This window comes from Panulirus ornatus, chromosome 33, assembly GCF_036320965.1.
Source record: "Panulirus ornatus isolate Po-2019 chromosome 33, ASM3632096v1, whole genome shotgun sequence".
NCBI lineage: Eukaryota > Metazoa > Arthropoda > Malacostraca > Decapoda > Palinuridae > Panulirus > Panulirus ornatus.
Window position 1 is genome coordinate 16,307,987 of NC_092256.1, and position 26,402 is coordinate 16,334,388.

The window sequence follows — 26,402 nt, forward strand, 5'->3', positions numbered from 1 at the left end:
GAGGGGGTCTCCTGGGACTTGGGCAAGGTAGCGTTGAGGCAGAGTCGTCTCAGGGCACAGCACAATGGATGAATGTGGTTGAAGTGAGGTGAAGGCGAGAGGTGTCTCTCCCGTGAGGTTAGAATGATAAGGTCAGGGCAAGGGGTGAGTTCTCCAGCAGCGTAAGCCAGGGAACCACCCACCCAGTCACTCTTAAACCTCCCCCTTGGGGCTACCTCCACGGACTGTTGACCTCCGGAGGTAGGGGTGTGGGCCGATATAGTCCCCTCGCAGGAGGAGAGTAAGGGTGTGAACTGCTGGTCTCCGGCAGAGTCGAGCAACGACGCCGACATCTGCCGGCGTAGACTGTACATTTGTCTTAATTATGTACGTATTCATAAGCTCCTCAAACGGCGGCTGGCGGAATCGATAGTGAACCTTGAGAGAGTTGGTTGTTCAGGCCCGGGTGCTGGGCCTCCCAGCACTTGCCCAAGACAAACAACACAGACCAGCTGCACCCGAAGGAGGACTGCAGGCTACTGGCTTCATTATACACGACAATAGTTGTAGCTACTTGTGCTCCTGATGCTATTGTTGTTTGCCTCTGCCGTTTCATGCTACTGCCGCTGCTACTGTCGCTCCCGGCGCGCCTGCTGCTCATTCTCCCACAGCTGATGCGGCGGCTGACGATGCCTGATCTCTCTCCCTCTGGGCTCTGTTACCTCGCTGCCTCCTACGCTCTGATTCATTCGCATCCACAGCCAGTGATTACCTCATGTTTTACCCCCCATGCGCGGTTACAGAACTCTCTCCGGTTAGTCGAGCGTCTGTGGTCATAGTAAAGAAAAAAATCAATGAGCAACCTTCTCTTTCAAGATATCTGTAAACCTCTTGTATGAGAATTAAGGCAACAGTCCCTCTTAAGTAACACCATAAGCTACAGCACCTATCCCTTCTCTCACATCCTGGTGTCCCACATCCATCCAAGACCTGTTCTACAACTATTCCTAACCTTGGAGTCACAGGAACTATACAATCTTAGCGATATCCATGGAAGTATCGCCTCCCAACTGAGCGTCCTGGAACGCATCCTGGAAGCTATGCTGTCCCTCATTAGCCATCTCTTTAAACCTTATAACCCCTCTACATATGCCCGAGTAACTATCCACTCCACGTATTCTAGGAACCATTCATACTCTCTCAAGCATCCTGTTCCAGTCTGATGGAAGCAAATGATGGGGTTGACACAAGCCCTTCCAGACTATCCTTTGACTGCCGACGGTACAACTAATGTCACACTACTTCTGATAATATGGAAGGCCAGGGAAGGTGTCAGTATGTGGACAGGTCGATCTCTGTCTCTTTTTCTCCACTAAACTGGAAGAGCCTTGGTTAGATGTACTACTCTCCCATCCCTCAAGAGAAGAGAGCAATGTCTTGTTCCCTGTGGCTTTAGATTGTGAACCTCTCCACGAGAAATAGCGAAGTCCCTCTTCATTAAATCAAGATGGTTCGCACCCAGGTCGTTCTCACACAAATCATGGGGTTTAGACCACGGCTAATGCCGGGGAAGTAGCCTCCAGTGGTGCTCATCTGCTCACCACCACATATCGGCCTCGGGAACTTGCAGTAAGCTGAGGGTTCTGGGGTCAGCCTAACTGCCCAGAGGTAAGGGATGGGTCATCTAGAAACCACTTGACTGCTTCTAACACCTGACCAACTTGGCACACCAACTTGTAGTGGGTGAGGGACGGTATACCTACATGAGGGAATGGGAGTCACTTTCGTCATACAAGGACAATGGGGTGTGGGATTGAAGAGAGGGAGAACGTATGTGAAGTGGTGACTAGGATATTATCACATATTGAATAGCGAAGCGTTGCTGTGTGTGGACTGGGAAATCACAGCCTCCGCTACATGTGGAATAGGGAGGGAGTTGGGTATTGTCAGGTGTGGAGTGGGAACTGTAATTTGAGGAAGGTGTAAAGCGTGGGTACCTGTAGAATGGGGAATGTGGTGCTGATGTCTCAGGAACAAGGAGTGAGCTGGTTTTGCCTCTGGGGTTGGGAGTGAGACGATGTTGCTTATGGGGAGTTGGGCGTTGGTCATTGTCAGTTCGTGCGAGGGGGTTTATACTTGTGTATGTGGAGCGATCCCGCCTTATCTGCCTAACGAGAATCCTCAACTGACTTCCATAGATTATAACAAAATTAACCATTGAAATTAACATATATATATATATATATATATATATATATATATATATATATATATATATATATATATATATATATATATATATATATATATATATATTATTTGTTTATTTATTTTGGCCCTAATATATGAGAACCCCCTCAAGCTATTCCTGTCCAACGTGGAGTACAGTTGCCCTAAGCTACGCCAGATCTACGAGAGAGAGCCACACACACACATACACACACACACACACACACACACACACACACACACACACACACACACACACACACACACACACACACACACGCACACACTGCAAACTTTAAACGCAGATAACCACTAACTGATCACCTCGGTGTCAGTCTGGGTTCCCTAGAGGTTGAGCTAGTGAAGACCGACACAGCTGTTGAGTTCACTTTCAGAGTCTCGCCACACAGCGCTTTGTTACCAGAACCATCAATCTCTGTGGACATGCGAGGTGCCAGAGTTGCCCCTGCTTGTGTTAGAGGCAGCATCCAGTCCCTCTCTGTGGGAGGCAGCGTGCTTTGGCCGGGTCACGATAGAGCCATTAACATGCACAGACCTGGTCTCGACTCCAGGTAAAATAACAAAAAAAAAAAAAGAAATGTTTTTCTTAGTAAGATAAGCTTTGACTCTACACTCAATGGTCTTTCCTACTGTAAGAAGATAACATCATTCTCACGTCTTAGTCCTTGGCCGTCATGTCAACTTTCTGTTGGCTCTACGGTCACTTTCCCTTGGCCATCATGTCACCTTTCCTGAGCTAATATGTCATCTTCTCTTGGCCATCGTGTCACCTTCCCCTGACCATTGCCTGATTCGGGGTATATCTTGTGCATTCACAACACCATCATCCTATAACAACAACCTGCCTGTATTTACAGTTATCAGATTATATCAGTATATCAGATTATATTGCCCAATATCCAATCTCTGTCGGCCATAGAGCTTCCCTTATCTGTCTTATATACATTAGAATTATCAACTGTATCACTTGTAATGTATTTTTTTTTCTAGCAACATCACCCTTAGTGTATAAGATTTATCTTTCACATTATACGTGATCTGTATTTCAACACGTAGTGTATCAATTCATATCATCAACTTCATCAATTTGGCCCACAATATCAATGTTTTTACACCCCCAGTAATGATGTCTCTTGCCGCATCACATTTGTCAGGTAGATATATATATATCACTTGTAACATCATTTTGGAATATTCCCTTGCGCGGTTTTTTTTTTCTTTATCCCAGGATAGCAAGCTTATCCTAATTACTCTTGCAAGCTTATCCTAATTATTCTCGTCCACTCAGTGATTGACACACATTTCTGTATGCATGAAGTTGATGCATACACTCACGCACTGCACCTGGTAATTCTCCACGCTTGCTCGACAGTCACTTTTTCGGCACCTCTGCATATTGCACATATTAGTCAAGATTAGCATAAGCTTAAGCCGTTCCCTTCAGCTTAAGCCACACCCTTTCAGCTTGAGCCCCAACACTTAGATGAAACCACACTTTTCACCTTAAGCCGCACCTTTCAGCTTAAGCCACACTTTTCACTTTCAACCGCGCCTTTCAGCTTAAACGACACGACTCAGCTTAGACCTCACTATCACTGCAGGCTGTTAAGCTTTTAACATGTTGTGGAAATCCATTTTCTTTTTTCTTTAGAAGTATATCTAATGTCCACTGAAAATGATAACTTTCACACGCAGATATGTTTTCCAATTGTGCTTTCTTTTTCCCATTTTCATTATTCAGAACTTGAGATGGATTGCATTGTAATGTAATCAGTTCAAACTATAGAAAATTAATACTTTGATTATCATGATGATTGACTCACTGATTATCATATTCAATCCTGAACTTCTAAGTGTCTGTTATCCTTTGAATTTTCTATCTATTGAAAGTTCAACCCTTCTGAACTTAGTATATTATCCTCCTCTAGTAGTGCACTAAGTTCGATCCATTTGAGCTTTGTGTCTTTGCCATTAACGCACTAAAGATCATATCATTATACGCTTTTTGAAAGATCAGTCTGTCGAAAGTTCAAGTGTAAACCTTTAAGTTCATCGCAAGAAAATTAATCCACTAATTACGTTTTTAAGTTCGTTTAACTTATCTCCACTTTATTTCGAGTTGGTTCACTCTTTACTTATCACCACTTTATTTCACTCACAGCAAGTTCATTGTAGCTCCAAATTATCTTCCTTTATTTTCCTCAGTGTAAAGCAAGTTCCAAACTCCCACTGGGAAACACGATTTACACAGCTTTAAGCAGTTCCAGGTATTTTTCTTTTAATGTTTCTCCTTTTTCTTTTTAGCTAAACTCACTTTCCCTAGTTTATGGACAAGGCCAGTTCTCTCCCTTGTGAACTTAGCCCCATTGGTCCATTCCTTTGGGCCACAAGGACATTTGCTTTGGCCACAGAGGCTTTTTATTTTTTCCTTGGCCACAGTAGTACAATCTTTGGCTCACAGGTCGTTCTTTCCTTGGTCACAACGGGTCACTCCTCAAACTGACGAGGCAAACTAAATATTTGGCACTGTATTGTATAAAAGGGAGAGAAAAGGGTTGGGTAAGCAAAGGGAAGGGGAGGGAGGGAAGTTAAGGGGTCTGTAGAACAGTCTGGTGACCCTGGACCGCATCTGAAACAAGTGAATTATTCGTTAGTTTAATAATTCATATCTTGTATAGTCACAGTTGATAGGTTGAAAAAGTGTGGGTAATGGATTATGATATTTGACATAGTGTTCGGGATCCAATAAGGAAAACATTAAATATTCATTAATGTATTTTAGAATATTGTGATGTAATAATTGAACTTGTCTTATATTGTCATATATATATATATATATATATATATATATATATATATATATATATATATATATATATATATATATATATATATATATATATATATATATGGACAAAAACCACAACTTCCTATAAACATCCAGACCCTATAGACCTTTTCATGAATTCCCACGGCCGTTTCACATGCCCTGGTTCAGTCTATTGACAGTACGTCGTAACCTGTATAGCACATCGTTCCAATTCATTCTATCCCGTAAAGGCCTTTCACCCTCCTGCATATTCAGGCCCTGACCACTTGAAACATTTTCCACTACATCCTTCCATGTTCAGTTTGGTCTTCCCATTCTTCTTGTCCCTTAACTTCTGACACATATGTCCTCTTTTTCAACTCTCCTCACTCATTCTCTCCTTACTTCCACACCATTTCAGGACACCTTCTTTTGCTCCCTCAACCTCACTTTTATTACCGCACTTCTCTCGTACCCTTTTACTACTCACTCGATCAAATCACCCAACACCACATGAAGTACGTGTCGTGTCGTAAGTTCACACACCACAGCAGAGTTTGCTACACCGTAATCACACACCACAACAAAATATAATCTCGTACAGCGGCTTCATAAACATGATATCAGCGTTGTGGTGTTGTATGTTCTGAGAGTTGATGATGATAATCAGATGGGCCTTATGTCGAGTGGGTCATAAATATTTTATTCCCTGTTAAGTGCACATCACATAACCTTTAATTTGGGTAAAGTGGAGAGCTTTAATATATAATGTTGCGACAGATTTGAAATGAAAAAATATAATGATAAAAGTGTGCCAGCGAACAAGAGCAAAAGTTGAAGGCATTTAAATTCAGTTATTTAATAGTTTTCGCTTATTCTCATTATTATCTCTACCGTTTATCCTGCCTGCATGATCTAGACTGGCAACAGTAAGAAGAAAAGGAGAAAAATGGGAAAAGAGAGACTAACCTATTTGGAAAAATTTACAAATTTACTAATTTTTTTTTTTTTTTGCTGAAAAATCGGAAAAACAAAACAGCCAGAAATTTACCAAGAAGTGAGTTCCCTTTTGTTAACGTTAAAATTTTAGTTCTTTGTTAGATCTCTCTTAGTGGCACGTAACTTGGATCAGTTTACGTAAAACGAGTCATGTGTTTATGTGCGAGATGGAGAGGTTGTGTACATCTGTGGACTGATTGCTGGCGGTGCACAATGTGGGAGGGGGGTGGTGTGGTCATGCAGGAAAGAAAGACAACAGAACAGAGAGAGAGAGAGAGAGAGAGAGAGAGAGAGAGAGAGAGAGAGAGAGAGAGAGAGAGAGAGAGAGAGCTGGAGACACCTCACCTGTAGTGCAGCTGGAGAGCCGGCCAATCAGCGAAGGGGGGATGGTGAGTGAGCGAGCGGGTGTTACCTGATGAGCAGTGCTGCCACGCTGGCAAGGACGACCCATACCCGTACTTCCCCCACACCTGATGCCCGTCCTGCCACGAAGTGGAATAGAAAATAAAGAAGAAATAATTCACGTTCATTCATAGTTGATAATTGATAATTATATAATTATCAACGACGGCCCGCCCCCCGTAACGTCTTTGTATGTGATTAAGAATAACCACTATGAATGATCAATAAGATGGTAATCCCCAAAGAGAAGAAATAATTAACGTTCATTCACAGTTGATAATTGATAATTATATAATTATCAATGACGGCCCGCCCCCCCTAACATCTTTGTATGTGATTAAGAACAACCACTGTGAATTATCAATAAGATGGTAATCCCCAAAGAGAAGAAATAATTCACGTTCATTGACAGTTGATAATTGATAATTATACGATTATCAATGACGCCCCCCCCGTAACGTCTTTGTATGTGATTAAGAACAACCACTGTGAATTATCAATAAGATGGTAATCCCCTAACCTCTTTGTATGCGATAATGGATAATCATTGGAGATTATCAGCAAAGGTAATAATTCCTGAACGTCCTTGTATGTGATGATGTGTTATGAGTGATTGGCATCTATGGCTGAACTACGAGGAGCTGTGATTATACAAGGTAATTATAGAGTCATTAGTTGTTAGTGGGAGTACATATAATTATAGGTCATACATAGTCATTATCATTATTATTATTATTATTATTATTATTATTATTATTATTATTATTATTATTATTATCATTATTATTATTATTGTTATTATTATTATTATTATTATTATTATTATTATTATTATTATTATCATTATTATTATTATTATTATTATTATTATTATTATTATTATTATTATTATTATTATTATTTTCATTATTATCATTATTGTTATTATTATTATTATTATTGTTATTATTATTATTATTATTGTTATTATTATTATTATTATTATTATTATCATCATCATTATTATCGTTCTTATTACTGTACAACCCCAGAACCTCATATCTGGCGTTACTTACTGACAAAGGTGAATTACCGAAATACAGTTCGCCGGTATTTTTCGGTATTCACAAGACCAAAATCCTTCTTTGTGCATAATCCCCCCAGGGATTTAGGATAGGGCTTTCACCAACAACTGCAAAGGCCTCAGTTAAGGAATTTTTGTTGGCCATTTTTGAACATTTTTTTGCAAGAATGGATCGAGCTAAATGGCAGGAAGAAAATCATCCAGAGTTCAACCATCAAATTGTAGTGAGACGAACAGAACGGATAACGAAACGCGTCAGTTATTGTATTCCCTTTAACTCAGTTATCAGTAAATATTCGTTCTTCTTAAATCTACGAAAAGATCCATCGCCAGAACGCTCGAACCACGCCACCACAGCTCAGAGGTCACCACCTCACACACACCACCACCGCAAGGCCTCGCCACAAACGCGGCTTTAAAACCACCACCACCACAGCATCGCGAAACTTACCTGCGAAGATGCCCCTGCTCTCGAGCGCATCGCCGCGGTGAGCGAGGTGCGCCTGCGCGTAGATGGTGTTCTCGCGGTAGTAGACGGCGGCGATGGTGGCGGTGCACTGCAGCTTGAGATGACCCTGGCGGAGGTGGTTGATGCGGGCGCGGAAGTGTAGCCCCAGGATCGACGTCTCCAGGCCCTCCGAGTCAGTGACGGGAGCGTAGTCCACCAGCGACGCGCTGTCAGCCTAGCAGTGAGGAGAGGAGGAGGAGGAGGAGGAGTTGTGAGGAGGAAGATGATGATGATGATGGTGGTGGGGACCTCAGGTTAATAAGAGAGAGCCTGAGGGAGTTGAGGACGAGGAGGGAGGGAAACCCTAGTCCATCTGTGAGGGAGGGAGGGAGGGAAACCCCAGTCCATCTGCGTGGTAGCCAGAACCCCTAAGCCACGATGGGATAGACAGGGGTTCGATTCTCGTGAATGACTCGTAAACAGTTTAAGTAAGACCTTTCATAAGATGACAGAAGCATATACTAACATATACGTGTTGGATTATGAACGACTAACAATAATAGTTTAAAGAAAGTAAAGGGTTTATTCCTTGATACAAAGAAGATAACAAATATGTATTTCAGTTTGTTTTGTGTTGCAGGTGATGTGTTCCAAAGGAATAACCAGACAGCAATTTGTAATGTGAAATTCACACAAGATGATTTTGAGATTTTCGTACATACGAGGAATTCGTTTTCCAGTTTGAGTAAATAAGATTTTAGACAATCTGGCTTATATGAGTTAGAGTCTTTTCATATGTTTTTACCGCATTTTTTTCTGTGCTGATAGTGTTATGTTCACTGAGGTTTTTTTTTTCTTTTTTCTGTAACATAATGTGTACTGTATTGGCCTCATTTTGCCTAACATTTTCTCTGACGATGTGTGTGTGTGTGTGTGTGTGTGTGTGTGTGTGTGTGTGTGTGTGTGTGTGTGTGTGTGTCTGTGTCTGCGTAAAAACACACAATAACTTTTATTTGTGATTTTTCTTTTTTCTTTTCATTTCAGTCCACATAGACATTAATAGGTTCGTTCAGTACCTTTCGTGCCTCGATCTCACCCAGTTATCCATCTCCTTACCTGTGTTCTCACCATGTTCTTCAACCTACCACCATCCCTCCTTCTGCCTCCTCTTCTCTTCTCGGTCCTTCACAACCTCTTTCTCCTCCTGTTCTTCATTTATGCTTCCCTCTGAACATGACGCCATTCCCTCTCTCTCTCTCTCTCTCTCTCTCTCTCTCTCTCTCTCTCTCTCTCTCTCTCTCTCTCTCTCTCTCTCTCTCTCTCTCTCTCTCTCTCTCTCTCATTCTCCCCTAAACAGTCCCTCCTTTCCTCCCTCCCTCCCTCCCTCCCTCCCTCCCTCCCTCCCTCCCTCTCTCTTTTTCTCCAACAAACTCAGGCTAAGCGACGAAAGCCTTGTGGAAGAACAAGGAGGGAGGAGGGGAGGAGAAGGTCTTCTCCCAGCCCTCCCCTACCTTCCCACCCCATCCAACCCTAACGGAGTCTTCATCGGACTTACGTCAGTGATTATGAACTTTGTGATGCTCTTAATAACACCTTCTCTTCTCCACCCCCTACTCCCCATCCCTTCCTCCACCTCCTCCCCTCCCCTCCCCTTTCCTCCCCTCCCTCCCCCATCAAACTTCCCGGGTCGAACTTTCTCCTCTCTCGTCCTCGGACCTGTAGACGAGGTCGTGATGAAACGCCTTTCGCGGCACATGGGCAAATAATGAACACACTCGATGACACAAGTTAAGGGGACCTTCGTCCAAGGCGCTGGTTAACGTTCCTTGCTCGGGTGAACGAGGGAAGGGGAGGCTGGGGTGATGGGGTGGGGATCAGATGGGTCAAGGGGAGACTGGAGACGATCCTCCCATCTCCCTCCACCCTCTCCTTCCAGCGTCTTCGCCATTGTTGTTGCGGAGATAAGGCAAGTGAACGCGGATCGCACTTTCTCATGAACCACGACCCGAAGAATTCTCAACATGGTTATTACGAATATATATATATATATATATATATATATATATATATATATATATATATATATATATATATATATATATATATTCTTGCCTGAAGCATGTGAATTTGAAAACGATATGCTAAAGATGATAGCTGAAGATGAATTAGAAAGAAAAAATGTCTCTGTTGATCCCTTCGAATATCTGTTTATGATGTTAGCAGGTATGTCTAGCGGTTCAGCTACGCTGTATCGCTAGATTGTCGACGGTGGTGAAGATAATGTTGGTGGTAGTGGTGGTGCTGGTGATGGGGATGATGTTTGTGGTGTTGGTATTAGTGGCGTAGGTGGCCTGGGGTGTAGCAGTGTACTGTTAATGTTTGTGTTCGTACCATACACCTGTGATCAGTGTACCTTTGAAGATAACATTGCACCGTACCTGCCGTCACTGTACCGTCTTCGATGAAGGCGTACCGTTATCATTAGCATACCTCTAGATCGTCCAGGTACTGCATGATTCATCAGAGTACCATTCGTCTGTACCTGTCGTCAATGAACCATTAATAAAGATGTTTCGTCCCTGTCTTCAGTGAACCATTAATGATCAACATGTTTCGTCCCTGTCATCAGTGAACCATTAATGATCAACATGTTTCGTCCCTGTCGTCACTGAACCATTAATGATCAAGATGTTTCGTCCCTGTCATCAGTGAACCATTAATGATCAACATGTTTCGTCCCTGTCATCAGTGAACCATTAATAATCATGTTTCGTCCCTGTCGTCAGTGAACCATTAATCATCAAGACGTTTCGTCCCTGTCATCAGTGAACCATTAATGATCATGTTTCGTCCCTGTCGTCAGTGAACCATTAATGATCAAGACGTTTCGTCCCTGTCATCAATGAGCCATTACTGGTCAGGGTTTCATGTACCTGTCGTCAATGTACCATTGGCTTCCAAGCCTCAGAGTACCTTGTGTTCAGCCACAGAGGTGCACCATGCCTCCCATCCATGAACCATGACTGAGCGTACCTTCCCTCAGCATAGTATCAGCCATCAACGTGTTGGCGTACCTGCTCATCGTTGATGTACCAGATGAGTGATGCTGCAGGCTTGGAGGGCGATGAGGTGCAGTTGACCTTCACCAAGTCCCCTACGTGATACTTCCTTCTGATGCCCGAGATGTGGGGGTCGCTCTCTGGGGTATCTGGGGGAAAGGGAAGGAGTTTTAATACTTCTGGAAGGGGGATGAATCTAAAGGAATGAATGAAGAAAGTACGGTGATTCTTCTGTGAATATCTGGAATGAATCTGGGAAGGAAGGAAGGAAGGAGAGTAGTGGAGTGATTCTGTGAATTTAGGGGACGAAAGGATAGTAATGGGGCGATTCACAAAATATCTGGGGGCAAAGAGGGCTATAAGTGGCTTATATAGGGGTGAAGGGGTTATAATTCGTTTATCTGGGGATGAAAAATTATAACTGGTTTATCTGGGGATGAAGGTACAAAAGGCATATCAGGGGGTGAGGGAGAATTACAGTATCTGGGGTGACTTAAGAAAGAATCACAGGCATATCATAGTGGAAATTAGTTTCAACCTGGTATATACATCTGGCGTTGAGGTGAGTCACATTTGGTATATCTGGAACTGAAGGAAGTTAGACATGAAATATCTAGGGTCAGAAGCAAGTTACAATAAGCGTTGTGATTCTTTTATTTTTTTTTCTAATGTTGAAGGCTCCAGTCACGGACAGAAGTTCCACATCAAGGGCGGGCCTTAACTGAAAATAGAGAGGATTATGAATTAGAAATAGAAAATACAAGGGAGAGTATTTGCGAATTTTTGAGAAAGTGAAAGACCTGTCTTTTGAAACGTGCCAGGTCATAGTGATTGGGAAAGACATGAGAAGGTAGAGAGTCGCAAAGCTTCGACATGCAGTGATGACCCCGACTGGAGCATGGCTTTGCCCATACAATGTCAGCTGCTGTGTTGGAAAAGACAAATGTTAGAATCAACATGCGTCTCTAAAGTGACCTAGACCTTACCTATCTGGAGATTAAGGTATACGTAAAACCTACACGTTTAGACTTGTGGAATACTGGAGAAACCATCTCACTTAAGGATGAAGGTGGATCTCACTGGGAATCCAGGATGGGAAGAGGGTTAAATCCGACATAACTCGAGGTGAGGTAACCACAGCTTAGCATCAGGGAGAAAGGAGAGAGAGGGTGAATGGAATCTCACGTCTGGGTAAAGCGACTGATTTACGTAAATCGGAGGGAAGCACTCAAATGCTGATCTCTGTCGGTGTGAGAGTTGATTAGAATTACCAAATAACAGAGATCTGTCAACTGTAACAATTGAAAAACACTCTCAGTAATGGAGAATAAGAAGTTGGAGACTGCCAGACGTGTTTCACCAGCAAAAGATGCAGGAAACATTGTGTCATTTGGTCTTTAACTTAGATTCTTTGGCCTTCCTCTCCCCCTTTTTAAAGCCAACAAATACGAATGCTTTCTTTCGCCCCATAGAACTCTGACTCCTTGTTCCTCACATCTAATAACGATCAAGGCTTCCAGTCACTATTATCCACCAGTGGAACGACCCAATACAACGAAAGATCCCTCTGGAGTTCTCTTGCAGTCGAGAAGCAAAAGGCTGGAGAAGCTTAGTATTTGATGAAGCAACCTTTCTAGACAAGAGAAAAATTATATATGTACACCATAAAAAAAGTTTTTCTTTCATTTATTTTCTTTTAATTAGAAAGAGAATATTTCTGTGTACCCGAGGTAAAAATGGACAAAAAAAGGAAAGGAATGGGAATTATGTGTCAAGGGGAACGAGATGTATGTTGGCTGTGTGGATGTGTGGGTTGTGAAGTATATGTTTGGCTGTGTTGAATGTGAGAGTCATGAGGCGTGTGTTGCTCATGAGAGCATGTGAGTCATTAAGTTTATGTTGGCCATGTGAATGTGTTGATCATAGAGTATGGGTTGGCCATGTGGATGTCTGAGTTATGAAGTATGTGTTGATCATGTAAATGTATGTTGGCCATGTTGATATCTGGGTTTCGAAGTATGTGTTGGTTATGTGAATGTGTTGATCATGAGGTGTCTGTTGCCCATGTGAGAAAGTGGATTATTAAGCTTATGTTGGCCATGTGGATGTGTGGATCATGTACTATATGTATTGGCCGTATGGATATGTAAGTCATGAACTGTGAGTTGGCCATGTGAATTTATGGATCAGAGAGTATATGTGCGGGCACTGCCGACATACGGGTCATGAGGTATGTGTTGCCTATGGGGACATGTAGGTTCATGAGGTCTACATAGGCCAGGGTCATGAGATATGTAACGCTTCATGAGGATCGACTGATTCTGGCAGCACTGAGCAGCTTCTTTCCCCTTGAGAGACAACTGCTTTTACAAACGTGCTCAGAAAATTCATTGGTTATGATTAATATAATTCGTAACATTCTGAGAAATGTAATCATACGTCCTTGAACAAATTACATTAAGAAGTTGTTGACTTTATGATTATTTACTTCCTTACTGCCTGACCCACGAGTCTTTTCTGTTCTTATGAGGCTCCTGCAGCGCTCAGATAGCAGGCCGCGTCCACCGGTTTTATGATTTGATTAATTATCAGGACTTCGTTTAAGGGGATCCCACAGTATCCAAGTTACGCTCCATTCAGGAGCAGGGAAATGATTGATGGAGACCTTATTCATTATGTGTGCAAGATGAAAGGTATTTGGTTAAGCACAAATGCAAAAAACGGTGGATTAAGAGGTCCTGGAATGTAGATAGATTGATAGATAGATAGACAGATGGATAGTAGATAGATAGGTAATAGATAGATGGATAGATAGATAGATGAATAGATAGATAGATATTAAAAAGAGCCATAGACAAAGCATGAGCTTGCTGAGTACCCGCCATTCTGTGGGTCATTAATTTGTAAATTCTGTCGTCATAGTTGTTACGCCAGGGGAACCCACTCAGTAAATCACAGTGGCATATTGTAAATCATTTACTGGCACATGGAAATGACTTAAAATTAAAAAAAAAAAAAAAAAAGACCGTGTGTTATGGATGATCAGTCATTAAGAGGAATTGATTAATATTGTATCGCGAGTGTGTATTAAACATCATATTATCCATACGATTATGAAGACTAATGGTTATTATTGACGTCATGGATGAATATTATGGGAATTAGGGGAAGAGCCGAATGCAAATAGAGAGAGAGAGAGAGAGAGAGAGAGATAGAGAGAGAGAGAGAGAGAGAGAGAGAGAGAGAGAGAGAGAGAGAGAGAGAGAAAGAGAGAGAGAGTCATTGATGAATATTATGGAAAGCAAGGGAAGAGCCAAATGCAAATGGAGAGAGAGAGAGAGAGAGAGAGAGAGAGAGAGAGAGAGAGAGAGAGAGAGAGAGAGAGAGAGAGAGAGAGAGTACTTACGAGTGCTTACGTCGAGATTTTATTATTTTTTTTTTTTCGCCGAGAAATAGATTGATTATATCATGGTATGGAAGGCAGCAGCCCACGTGTGGTTGGGGGTAGAGTGTGAAACCTGACAGCCACTGAAGTGGTGGCTCACTTCGCATCCGTCGTTGGCCCTCCCGTCACCCAGGTGTTTAGTACCAGTAGTATATACCTCCCTGGTCGGTGGCTGTCTACCACCTACCGCCACAGACAGACAGATAGACAGACAGACAGACAGACAGACAGACAAACAGATAGACAGACAGACAGATAGACAGAAAGACAGACAGAAAGGTTGAAAAGCAGTGATAGAGAATGCCTCTCCACCTACCTGCCTACGATGAGATTTTGCCACAGTGGCAGAGAAAGTGAAGGTGAGGAAGCGAAAGAGGGTTTGGGGAAGAGAGATAAAGAAAGCGAGAGAGAGAGAGAGAGAAAAAAAAGAGAAAGTGTGAAAGTAAAAGCGAACGAGAGCCACAGGGAAAAGAATAAAAAGCACATGTTATAAAAGTAATCAACAAGAAGTCTCTCTCTCTCTCTCTCATATATATATATGTATATATATATATATATATATATATATATATATATATATATATATATATATATATATATATATATATATATATATTTGATTGAAAGAAAAAGGCAATTAAAACCTTATATTCATCAAGCACACCTCCAGAAGAGGAAAAAAGAGAATTGTTTTCATCACAACTCCAACGTGCCTTTCAATCATGCAATCAAGCCTTTCAAAAGCAGATATTTTTTTCTCAAATTTAGCACCAGCATCCCTCTCGGAACTTTATTGTAATTACTAACCTGACCTTCAAGTGTTAGGTTAAAGGCCATACCATTAACCTGACCTTTAAGAGGCAAGGTTATAAAGGCCACGCCATCAGCCCGACTCTTAGGTGAGGTTAAAGGCTAGGCTATCAGATCCAAAAGTTGTCCCCTGGAGTCGATTCACTGGTATGAGGAACGCGAACCATTAAACCACCATAGGCTCATTAGATGCTCCTTCTTCTCAACAACGACCTCTTGTTAAAAAGGGGAGAGTTTTTCAAGACATAAAAAAAAAAGATAATTGTGTGGTAGATTAAATAATTGTGCGATAGATTAAATAATTGTGCGGTAGATTAAATAATTGTGCGGTAGATTAGATATTTTTTGTGGTAGATTGAATAATTTTACCGATGTTTTGGCAGGAAGAGGAATATCTACCTATCTATGCGTATTGATGCTATCAAGGAGTTATGAATTAGGCTATAGATTTTATTTTGTTTTTACAGAACTAATACTTAGTGTGGGCGACACAATGGCGTTAATTGACGTATTTTTTTCTATTTTTGTAACATAGCTTAAGACATCGTCAATGATTATTTCGATTTTTGGGGAATGGGTTATAAAAAAACAGTTTCTTGTTCCTTAAACTGAATTTCTAAATTTATTCCCGTTTTCTGATTGTGAGTGCTGCTTACCTCGTAGTGTGTGTGTGTGTGTGTGTGTGTGTGTGTGTGTGGGTAATTATTTATGTGTAGTTATCTGTTTGTGCTATACGGAGAAAGATTTCTCCACCCGTGGGGCCACATATCTTAAGCTTTCTATACTGTTATATAACTTTTTGAACTCCTGCATGCCCTCCACATTCACAGTTTCATCCCACAGTCCATTTCCATTTATCCACTAACAAAACTTACCATCCCGTCATGGCTTATGGTCACTCCATCTTCACATCTTTCGAAGAGGTGTTTACTCTTGACGTCATCAGGTGGTTTTAGAAACTAAAAGATCATATATGATCAGGTCACCCCTTTACTCATCTCTCTTCCATGATAAACACATTTCAGGTATTTGGCCTTGTCCTGCAACCCATCCCTCTTAATTCTGGTATCATCTTTGTTGCTCTCCTGCTCTTGACCTTCTCTCTAAACTCTTTGATCCTCCTTAGGCACAATGACCAAACTTGGGAACATATTCCAGTTATATCCTGTTTTATGGCGCGAGCAGCTCGCTGAATATTTCCTTATATATTTGAATGTCAGGGGTCAGTTTGGCCTCCTTTACCGTTTTCCTAATTCTGCACTCTGGCGACGGGATTATGGACGATGTTCGACTTCCAAAGTATTTCACACACACACACACACACACACACACACACACACACACACACACACACAGAATCCTGGAGCTCATATCCTGCTGGGTATTGACCATATTAAGCCCATCTTTCACTTTGTCTCCTCCCACTACTTTACCTTTGGTAGGACTGAAATTCATCAGCCATGTATCTGACTCTAACTTTGAAGTGTGTGTGTGGGGGGGGCGGGGGTGTGTGGGGGAGGGTGTTTACATGAATTTGTGCCTTTGTGTACATACGTAAAATATATTTGTAAACACACATACATACATTATAAATTCGCATGTACATATATTAATCTGAGAGTTAATGCTTCCAGCGCACAACTTTCATAAATATTTCACAGCTGCTTTGAAATGATTCCTGCTGTGTATTTTCAATTAAGATATTATAATTGGTAACGGAGTTAAAACTATAAGCGAATTGCTTTGTGAATAGATAAAGCTGAAAATTAATGGTTAATGACCAGGCTTCGTATGACAGATGTTCATGTTGTTAAGAACCCGTAAACACGTTAACCAGTTGTGTTTGTGTGTGTGTGTGTGTGTGTGAGAGAGAGAGAGAGAGAGAGAGAGAGAGAGAGAGAGAGAGAGAGAGAGAGAGAGAGAGAGAGAGAGAGGGAGCTGGTCCTGTGGACCACCCCCCCTTCGGAGCTCGTGCGGCAAGACACCTGTCCCAGACAAGACCCTCACAGGACCCAGCCAGACCTGTAAATACAGCTTGATGATCCCCTGACCACAACAGCCTAGAGAGAGACACACACACACACACTCGTATCGGAGTATTGGGCTGGGTCCTTACATCTCCCTTGGGGGTGCTTCTCCCCTCGCCTAAGCTCCCGGGAGAGGAAGAGGGGAGGAAGTAAGATAGAGAAAGGGGAGGAGGAGGAGGAGAAGGAGGAGTTGAGAGAGGGAAGTAAGATAGAGAAAGGGGAGGAGGAGGAGAAGGAGGAGTTGAGAGAGGGAAGTAAGATAGAGAAAGGGGAGGAGGAGGAGAAGGAGGAGTTGAGAGAGAGAGAGAGAGAGAGAGAGAGAGAGAGAGAGAGAGAGAGAGAGAGAGAGAGAGAGAGAGAGAGAGAGAGAGGAGTCACGGTGGTGTTTAGGTTGTGGTGTAAACTCCCCCTCCCTCCCCTCCCCGGGGTGTGTGGTGGCGGTGGCGCACATATGATGCGAGTTAGAGGAAGCAGACGCGTCTAATGGCTGCCAAACCTCCTGAGTGTGTTCTCTCTCTGAAGTGTTTCTGGACTTGTGTTGCTGCTGAAGACGTCGTTACCAACACACGAAGCTCTCTCTCTCTCTCTCTCTCTCTCTCTCTCTCTCTCTCTCTCTCTCTCTCTCTCTCTCTCTCTCGTTCGGGAGACAGTACGGGGACGCTTTCCCCAGGATGGCAGTAACACAAACTCCGGCGCTCGTCCCAGGAAGAGATGATACATATATATACGACACACAAAACCAGAACACAAAACCGTAGATACGAAAATCGAGCATTGCGTTGCGGAGGGAGGGCTTAGGATGGGTTGGGAGGTGGGGGTGTGTTTGTGGGGGAGGGAAGGGGGGTTAGGGGGGGTGTTAGCGTACAAGGGAAATCATTGTTTCATTTCCAGTCACAACTGGGAAGAATTTCCAGCGCGTGTCGTCGTGTTGAGCTCAACAGTTGTTGGGATGGAGGGAGTGAGGGAGGGAGGGAAAGAGGGAGCGAGGGTCGTGGGGGTGAGAGAGAGGAAGGGGGAGGAGGGCGTGGGAGTTGTTGGGTAAGGGAAGGAGGGAGGAGTGGGTTGGGGAGGTAGTAGAATTTACGGGCTCGAGGGAGACTATCTGCAGCAGTAGCCTTTCAACAACGGCGAGGGAAAAATGGACGCTGTGGCCTGTGTTCTCCACTGGAGCCTTGTGAAGTATGGTGTTTGGGAGCGACCACCGCACCTAGAAATCCAAGCTGTGTGTATATATATATATATATATATATATATATATATATATATATATATATATATATATATATATATATATATATATATATATATATATATATATATATATATATATATATATATATATATCTTTTTTCTTTCATACTATTCGCCATTTCCCGCGTTAGTGAGGTAGCGTTAAGAACAGAAGACTGGGCCTTTGAGGGAATATCCTCACCTGGCCCCCTTCTCTGTTCCTTCTTTTGGAAAAGTAAATAAAAAAAAAAACGACGTGAGGATTTCCAGCCCAACGCTCCCTCTTCTTTTAGTCGCCTTCAACGACACGCAGGAATACGTGGGAAGTATTCTTTCTCCCCTATCCCCAGGGATATATATATATATATATATATATATATATATATATATATATATATATATATATATATATATATTGATTTTCCCCTTGTCCCTTTACCTATAAGGGACCTGGACTCCAGGATACCTCTTTTTCCAGGAGGTTCTTCAGCTCCAGGGCTTCGACGTTATTTCCAGCACCAGGGAACGTATGAACTCGAAACTGAGAAGCATTTTAACTACGCTGTGCTCCCAGAAATTTTCACACATTAGGAAATACATCAGAGGAACTTTTTTTTTTCTTTGTTTACGAAATCAGAATTCGTGTTGAAGTGAAAAAAAACAAAAGCAAAGATGGTCTCTCTCTCTCCTCCCCTGACACGACTTCACATCGACCAACAGCGGTTGACGGAGGGGAGGATAATGAACCCCCGAGGGAGGAACAGCGTTGACACACGGGGGTTCTTCAGCGTTTTGACCGAAGTGACGATCGTATTAGTTCGGGCGCTGGAGCGGTATCTATAAGGAGGGACAGGAGAAGACCTACTTCACAAGAGGGGGGTTGGGACTGGTTATTAAAGATATGAGATGCTGGCGTGTATGTGCAACCTCTCTCTCTCTCTCTCTCTCTCTCTCTCTCTCTCTCTCTCTCTCTCTCTCTCTCTCTCTCTCTCTCTCTCTCTCTCTCTCTCTCTCTCTCTCATATGCTTCTTCTCTCACGAATTTAATTATTTTAGCATTACCAGTGCAAACAACTTAAGGTTAGTCCCTTTAGTAGCTTCATCGGCAAATATGACTGCCTCTGCTACTACTATTACTACTACTGCCACTACTACTACTACTACTACTACTGCTACTACTACTACTACTACTACTACTATTACTACTACTACTACTACTACTACTACTACTACTACTACTACTACTACTACTACTACTACTACCACTACTACTCCTACTTTAGCAAGAGTAGTATCACAGATACTACAGGTAAGGTTACTTACATTACACTACCATTACCACACCTGTTTCCACGACCATTACTTATAAAGCAGTTGCCACTAGTACTATTAATCATTTCTGTTCATGATACTACTCCTCATAGTCCTGCTAGCTGTAATCCATTAGTACAGCAATGACTAATTGACTTCAACCAGCTTTGTTACAGGTATTACAACTGTCCATACCTTCCTTCTCTCAGTAATGCTCCTATTTTCAGCATTATCCATTATAATCCATTCATTCTACCTTCACTGATTGAGCTAGCATTATGCTACTGACACTTGTCATTACCATCTCTTTTTCCCCTTAGAAAAAGAAAACAGGATTTAGTGCCCCTTCAGTGCCCCTACCCTGAAAATATGGAGGGACTCGAAAGTGGTCTTACCACCTACCTGTAATGGAAGCCATCCTTCTTCATATATGATAAAGGTAAAAGGCTGTTCAGAGAGGGTGATATGAGGTTCATTAAGAGCGGTAGTTATATCGCCTCTCCAGCAGGAGTAATGTGTGCAGCACTAGACCACTGTGGATGGATAAGTCCTCTCTCTTCTTTATCTTTTTTTTTTGGTACCCTCCTCAGGGAAATGATGGTTTATATTGGGCCGGGTTCGAATCCCCGTGTTAGTGGTTAGACCTGATGCTGGGCCATGGAACCCCGTCACACACACACACACACACACACACACACACACACACACACACACACACACACACACACACACACACATATACCGATACATACACACATACGCACATGTATACATACACATACACATGCTTGTAGAAGGCCCCCGTAAACAGACCTCTGTAAGCAATTAACTCCAGCCTGGGCAATACATCAAATGGATTACTCATTCAGGTTTACGTCATTGGCTGTCATGAAGTTACACACCACTGGATCAAGGGACAGGGAGAGAGAAGGAAGATGAGGAGAGGGATGGATTAGAAAAGAAGAAGGGGATGGAATGAAGAGAGATGGAATGAAGAGAAGGAAGAGATGGCGGGAATACCTAGGAATAGAAAGAACAACTGATTATTCGGTCCTTTCACGCTTGCTTGCGGTAGCAGAAGCGATTAGAAATGAAAGGGGATGGTGTGGAGAGGGGAGAAAAGTAAACAGGGGAGAGAGAGAGAAAGGAGAGAGGGAGAAGACTGGGAGAACAAGAGCCCAGTCTCTGAGGAAGAGTCAGGTAGAGGAGCCAGAAGTGTGAGAGTGAGGAGGAATGTAGTATGGGATGAGTAAAGTTGAGGTGATGTCGAGTGGAAGAGGCACGTGAGGGAGTGAGGAGAGTGTGGTGTGAAAGTTGACCAGGAAATAAGGAGTGAGAGAGAGAGAGAGAGAGAGAGAGAGAGAGAGGAGAGAGAGAGAGAGAGAGAGAGAGAGACATGGTATGGAAGGCAGCAGCCCACGTGTGGTTGGGGTGTAGAGTGTGAAACCTGACAGCCACAGAAGTGGTGGCTCACTTCGCATCCGTCGTTGGCCCTCCGTCACCCAGGTGTTTAAGTACCATAAGTATATACCTCCTGTCGTGCTGTCAACCACCTACCGCCACAGACAGACAGATAGACAGACAGACAGACAGACAGACAGACAGATAGACAGACAGACAGATAGACAGAAAGACAGAGAGAAAGGTTGAAAAGCAGTGATAGAGAATGCCTCTCCACCTACCTCCTAAACGATAAGATTTTGCCACAGTGGCAGAGAAAGTGAAGGTGAGGAAGCGAAAGAGGGTTTGGGGAAGAGAGATAAAGAAAGCGAGAGAGAGAGAGAGAGAGAAAAAAAAGAGAAAGTGTGAAAGTAAAAGCGAACGAGAGCCACAGGGAAAAGAATAAAAAGCACATGTTATAAAAGTAATCAACAAGAAGTCTCTCTCTCTCTCTCTCATATATATATAATATATATATATATATATAATATTATATATATAGATATATATATATATATATATATATATATAATAATATATATATATATATTTATTGAAAGAAAAAGGCAATTAAAACCTTATATTCATCAAGCACACCTCCAGAAGAGGAAAAAAGAGAATTGTTTTCATCACAACACCAACGTGCCTTTCAATCATGCAATCAAGCCTTTCAAAAGCAGATATTTTTTTCTCAAATTTAGCACCAGCATCCCTCTCGAACTTTATTGTAATTACTAACCTGACCTTCAAGTGTTAGGTTAAAGGCCATACCATTAACCTGACCTTTAAGAGGCAAGGTTATAAAGGCCACGCCATCAAGCCCGATCTTAGGTGAGGTTAAAGGCTAGGCTATCAGATCCAAAAGTTGTCCCCTGGAGTCGATTCATTGGTATGAGGAACGCGAACCATTAAACCACCATAGGCTCATTAGATGCTCCTTCTTCTCAACAACGACCTCTTGTTAAAAAGGGAGAGTTTTTCAAGACATAAAAAAAAAGATAATTGTGTGGTAGATTAAATAATTGTGCGATAGATTAAATAATTGTGCGGTAGATTAAATAATTGTGCGGTAGATTAGATATTTTTTGTGGTAGATTGAATAATTTTACGATGTTTTGGCAGGAAGAGGAATATCTACCTATCAATGCGTATTGATGCTATCAAGGAGTTATGAATTAGGCTATAGATTTTATTTTGTTTTTACAGAACTAATACTTAGTGTGGGCGACACAGTGGCGTTAATTGACGTATTTTTTTCTATTTTTGTAAACATAGCTTAAGACATCGTCAATGATTATTTCGATTTTTGGGGAATGGTTAATATAAAACAGTTTCTTGTTCCTTAAACTGAATTTCTAAATTTATTCCCGTTTTCTGATTGTGAGTGCTGCTTACCTCGTAGTGTGTGTGTGTGTGGTGTGTGTGTGTGTGTGTGGGTAATTATTTATGTGTAGTTATCTGTTTGTGCTATACGGAGAAAGATTTCTCCACCCGTGGGGCCACATATCTTAAGCTTTCTATACTGTTATATAACTTTTTGAACTCCTGCATGCCCTCCACATTCACAGTTTCATCCCACAGTCCATTTCCATTTATCCACCTACCAAAACTTACCATCTCCCCGTCCATGGCTTAAAAGTTACTCCATCTTCACATCTTTCGAAGAGGTGTTTACTCTTGACGTCATCAGGTGTTTTTAGAAACTAAAAGATCATATATGATCAGGTCACCCCTTTACTCATCTCTCTTCCATGATAAACACATTTCAGGTATTTGGCCTTGTCCTGCAACCCATCCCTCTTAATTCTGGTATCATCTTTGTTGCTCTCCTGCTCTTGACCTTCTCTCTAAACTCTTTGATCCTCCTTAGGCACAATGACCAAACTTGGGAACATATTCCAGTTATATCCTGTTTTATGGCGCGAGCAGCTCGCTGAATATTTCCTAATATTTGAATGTCAGGGGTCAGTTTGGCCTCCTTTACCGTTTTCCTAATTCTGCACTCAGGCGCCGGGATTATGGACGATGTTCGACTTCCAAAGTATTTCACACACACACACACACACACAACACACACACACACACACACACACACACACACACACACAACACACACACACACACACACACACACAGAATCCTGGAGCTCATATCCTGCTGGGTATTGACCATATTAAGCCCATCTTTCACTTTGTCTCCTCCCACTACTTTACCTTTGGTAGGACTGAAATTCATCAGCCATGTATCTGACTCTAACTTTGAAGTGTGTGTGTGGGGGGCGGGGTGTGTGGGGGAGGGTGTTTACATGAATTTGTGCCTTTGTGTACATACGTAAAATATATTTGTAAACACACATACATACATTATAAATTCGCATGTACATATATTAATCTGAGAGTTAATGCTTCCAGCGCACAACTTTCATAAATATTTCACAGCTGCTTTGAAATGATCTGCTGTGTATTTTCATTAAGATAATTAATAAATGGTAACGGAGTTAAAACTATAAGCGAATTGCTTTGTGAATAATAAAGCTGAAAATTAATGGTTAATGACCAGGCTTCGTATGACAGATGTTCATGTTGTTAAGAACCCGTAAACACGTTAAACCAGTTGTGTTTGTGTGTGTGTGTGTGGTGTGTGTGTGTGTGAGAGAGAGAGAGAGAGAGAGAGATGAGAGAGAGAGAGAGAGAGAGAGAGAGAGAGAGAGAGGAGAGAGAGAGAGAGCACCTTCGACTACACTCGACGAGATTTTGCCACGAGCAGTGTCCCCCCCCCCCACCCCCCCTTTCGTAGCGCTCTCTCCGAGGTGAGAGAGAGAGAGAAGAGAGAGAGAGAGAGATAGAGAGAGAGAAGAGAGAGAAGAGAAGAAGAGGAGGGGAGCTGGTCCTGTGGACCACCCCCCCTTCGAGCTCGTGCGGCAAGACACCTGTCCCAGACAAGACCCTCACAGGACCCAGCCAGACCTGTAAATACAGCTTGATGATCCCCTGACCACAACAGCCTAGAGAGACACACACACACACACACACAACTCGTATCGGAGTATTGGCTGGGTCCTTACATCTCCCTTGTGGGTGCTTCTCCCCTCGCCTAAGCTCCCGGAGAGGAAGAGGGGAGGAAGTAAGATAGAGAAAGGGGAGGAGGAGGAGAAGGAGGAGTTGAGAGAGGGAAGTAAGATAGAGAAAGGGGAGGAGGAGGAGGAGAAGAGGAGTGAGAGAGGGAAGTAAGATAGAGAAAGGGGAGGAGGAGGAGAAGAGGAGTTGAGAGAGAGAGCGAGAGAGAGAGAGAGAGAGAGGAGAGAGAGAGAGAGAGAGAGAGAGAGAGAGAGAGAGAGTAGAGAGAGAGAGAGGAGTCACGGTGGTGTTTAGGTTGTGGTGTAAACTCCCCCTCCCTCCCCTCCCCGGGGTGTGTGGTGGCGGTGGCGCACATAATGATGCGAGTTAGAGGAAGCAGACGCGTCTAATGGCTGCCAAACCTCCTGAGTGTGTTCTCTCTCTGAAGTGTTTCTGGACTTGTGTTGCTGCTGAAGACGTCGTTACCAACACACGAAGCTCTCTCTCTCTCTCCTCCCCTGACACGACTTCACATCGACCAACAGCGGTTGACGGAGGGGAGGATAATGAACCCCCGAGGGAGGAACAGCGTTGACACACGGGGGTTCTTCAGCGTTTTGACCGAAGTGACGATCGTATTAGTTCGGGCTACTATATTACTCTACTCCCTACTACTACAACCTACTACTACTATACTACCACTATATATATACACTACTACAAACTATACCTACTCTATATACTACATACTACTACTACCACTTACTCCTACTTTAGCAAGATAGTATCACAGATACTACGGGAAAGGTTACTTACATTAACTACCTTACCACCCCCTTTTTCCCACGACCATTACTTATAAGCATTGCCACTATATTTTAAATCATTTTGTTCATGATACTAATCTCAAAACCTCAGCTGTAACCCCATTAGACAGAATGACAAATTGACTTAACAGCTTTGTTACAGGTATTACAAGCCCATACCTTTTCTCTCATAATTGCCCTATTTTCAGCATTATCCATTATAATCCTTCATTCTACTTCATGATTATTGCTTATTATGCACTTGTCTTACCATCTCTTTTTCCCCCTTAGAAAAAGAAAAGGGGTTTATTCCCCTTCAGTCCCCCTCCCCTGAAAATATGGAGGGACTCGAAAGGGTTTCCCACCTACTGTAATGGAACCCTCCCTCTTCAATTTTGATAAAAGGGAAAAAAGGGTTCAGAGAGGGTGTATGGGTTCATTAAGAGCGGGTTATATGCCTCTCCAGCGGGTAATGTGTGCACACTAGCCACTGTGGATGGATAAGTCCTCTCTCTTCTTTATCTTTTTTTTTTGGTACCCCCCTCAGGGGGAAAAGTGGTTTATATTGGCCGGGTTCGAATCCCCGTGTTGTGGTTAGACCCGATGCTGGGGCCTGGAAAAAAAAAAAAAAACCCCCACCCACAACACACACACACACACACACACCCAAAAACACACACAAAACAAACCCCCAAAACCCACACCAAAAAAAATCCGATAATACACACTACGACATGATACTACACATACCCATGCTTGTAGAAGGCCCCCGTAAACAGACCTCGTAAGCAATTAAATCCACCCGGGCAAAAATCAAATGGATTTCTCATTCAGGTTTTCGTCATTGGCGTCAGAAGTTACACACCCCTGGATCAAGGGGCAGGGAAAGAGAAGGAAATGAGGAAGGGATGGATTGGAAAAAAAAAGGGGTGGAATGAAAGAGATGGAATGAAAGAAGGAAAAGGCGGGAATACCTAGGAATAGAAAGAACAACTGTTATTCGGGGCCCTTTCACGCTTGCTTGCGGTAGCGAAGGATTTAAAAAGAAAGGGTGGGGTGGGGGGGGAAAAAGTAAACAGGGGAGAGAGAGAGAAAGGGAAAGGGAGGTTTGGGGGGGCAAGAGCCTTTGGGAAGAGTCGGTAGGGGGGTTGGGGTGGGAAAGTATTGGGGGTAAAATTAGGGAGTATGGGGGACGAAAGGGGTAGGGAGGTGTTTTGAAGGAAAAAAAAGGGGAGAGAGGGGGGAAGGGGGGAGAAAGAGGAAGGAAAG

At 42.7% G+C, this 26,402-nt stretch overlaps 1 protein-coding gene across 1 annotated transcript in view; it reads right to left on the minus strand.

The window, feature by feature from the left end:
* Positions 1-2,300: 2,300 nt before the first annotated feature.
* Positions 2,301-26,402, minus strand: part of LOC139759496 (uncharacterized) — a 198,060-nt gene continuing 173,958 nt past the window's right edge. The window contains exons 4-7 of the mRNA XM_071681677.1: positions 11,025-11,158; positions 7,954-8,185; positions 6,383-6,519; positions 2,301-4,858 (exon numbers count right to left, since the gene is read on the minus strand). Of these exons, the coding sequence (XP_071537778.1) occupies positions 6,446-6,519; positions 7,954-8,185; positions 11,025-11,158 (440 nt within the window). The 3' untranslated portion in view covers positions 2,301-4,858; positions 6,383-6,445. The remainder of the gene's footprint in view (positions 4,859-6,382; positions 6,520-7,953; positions 8,186-11,024; positions 11,159-26,402) is intronic.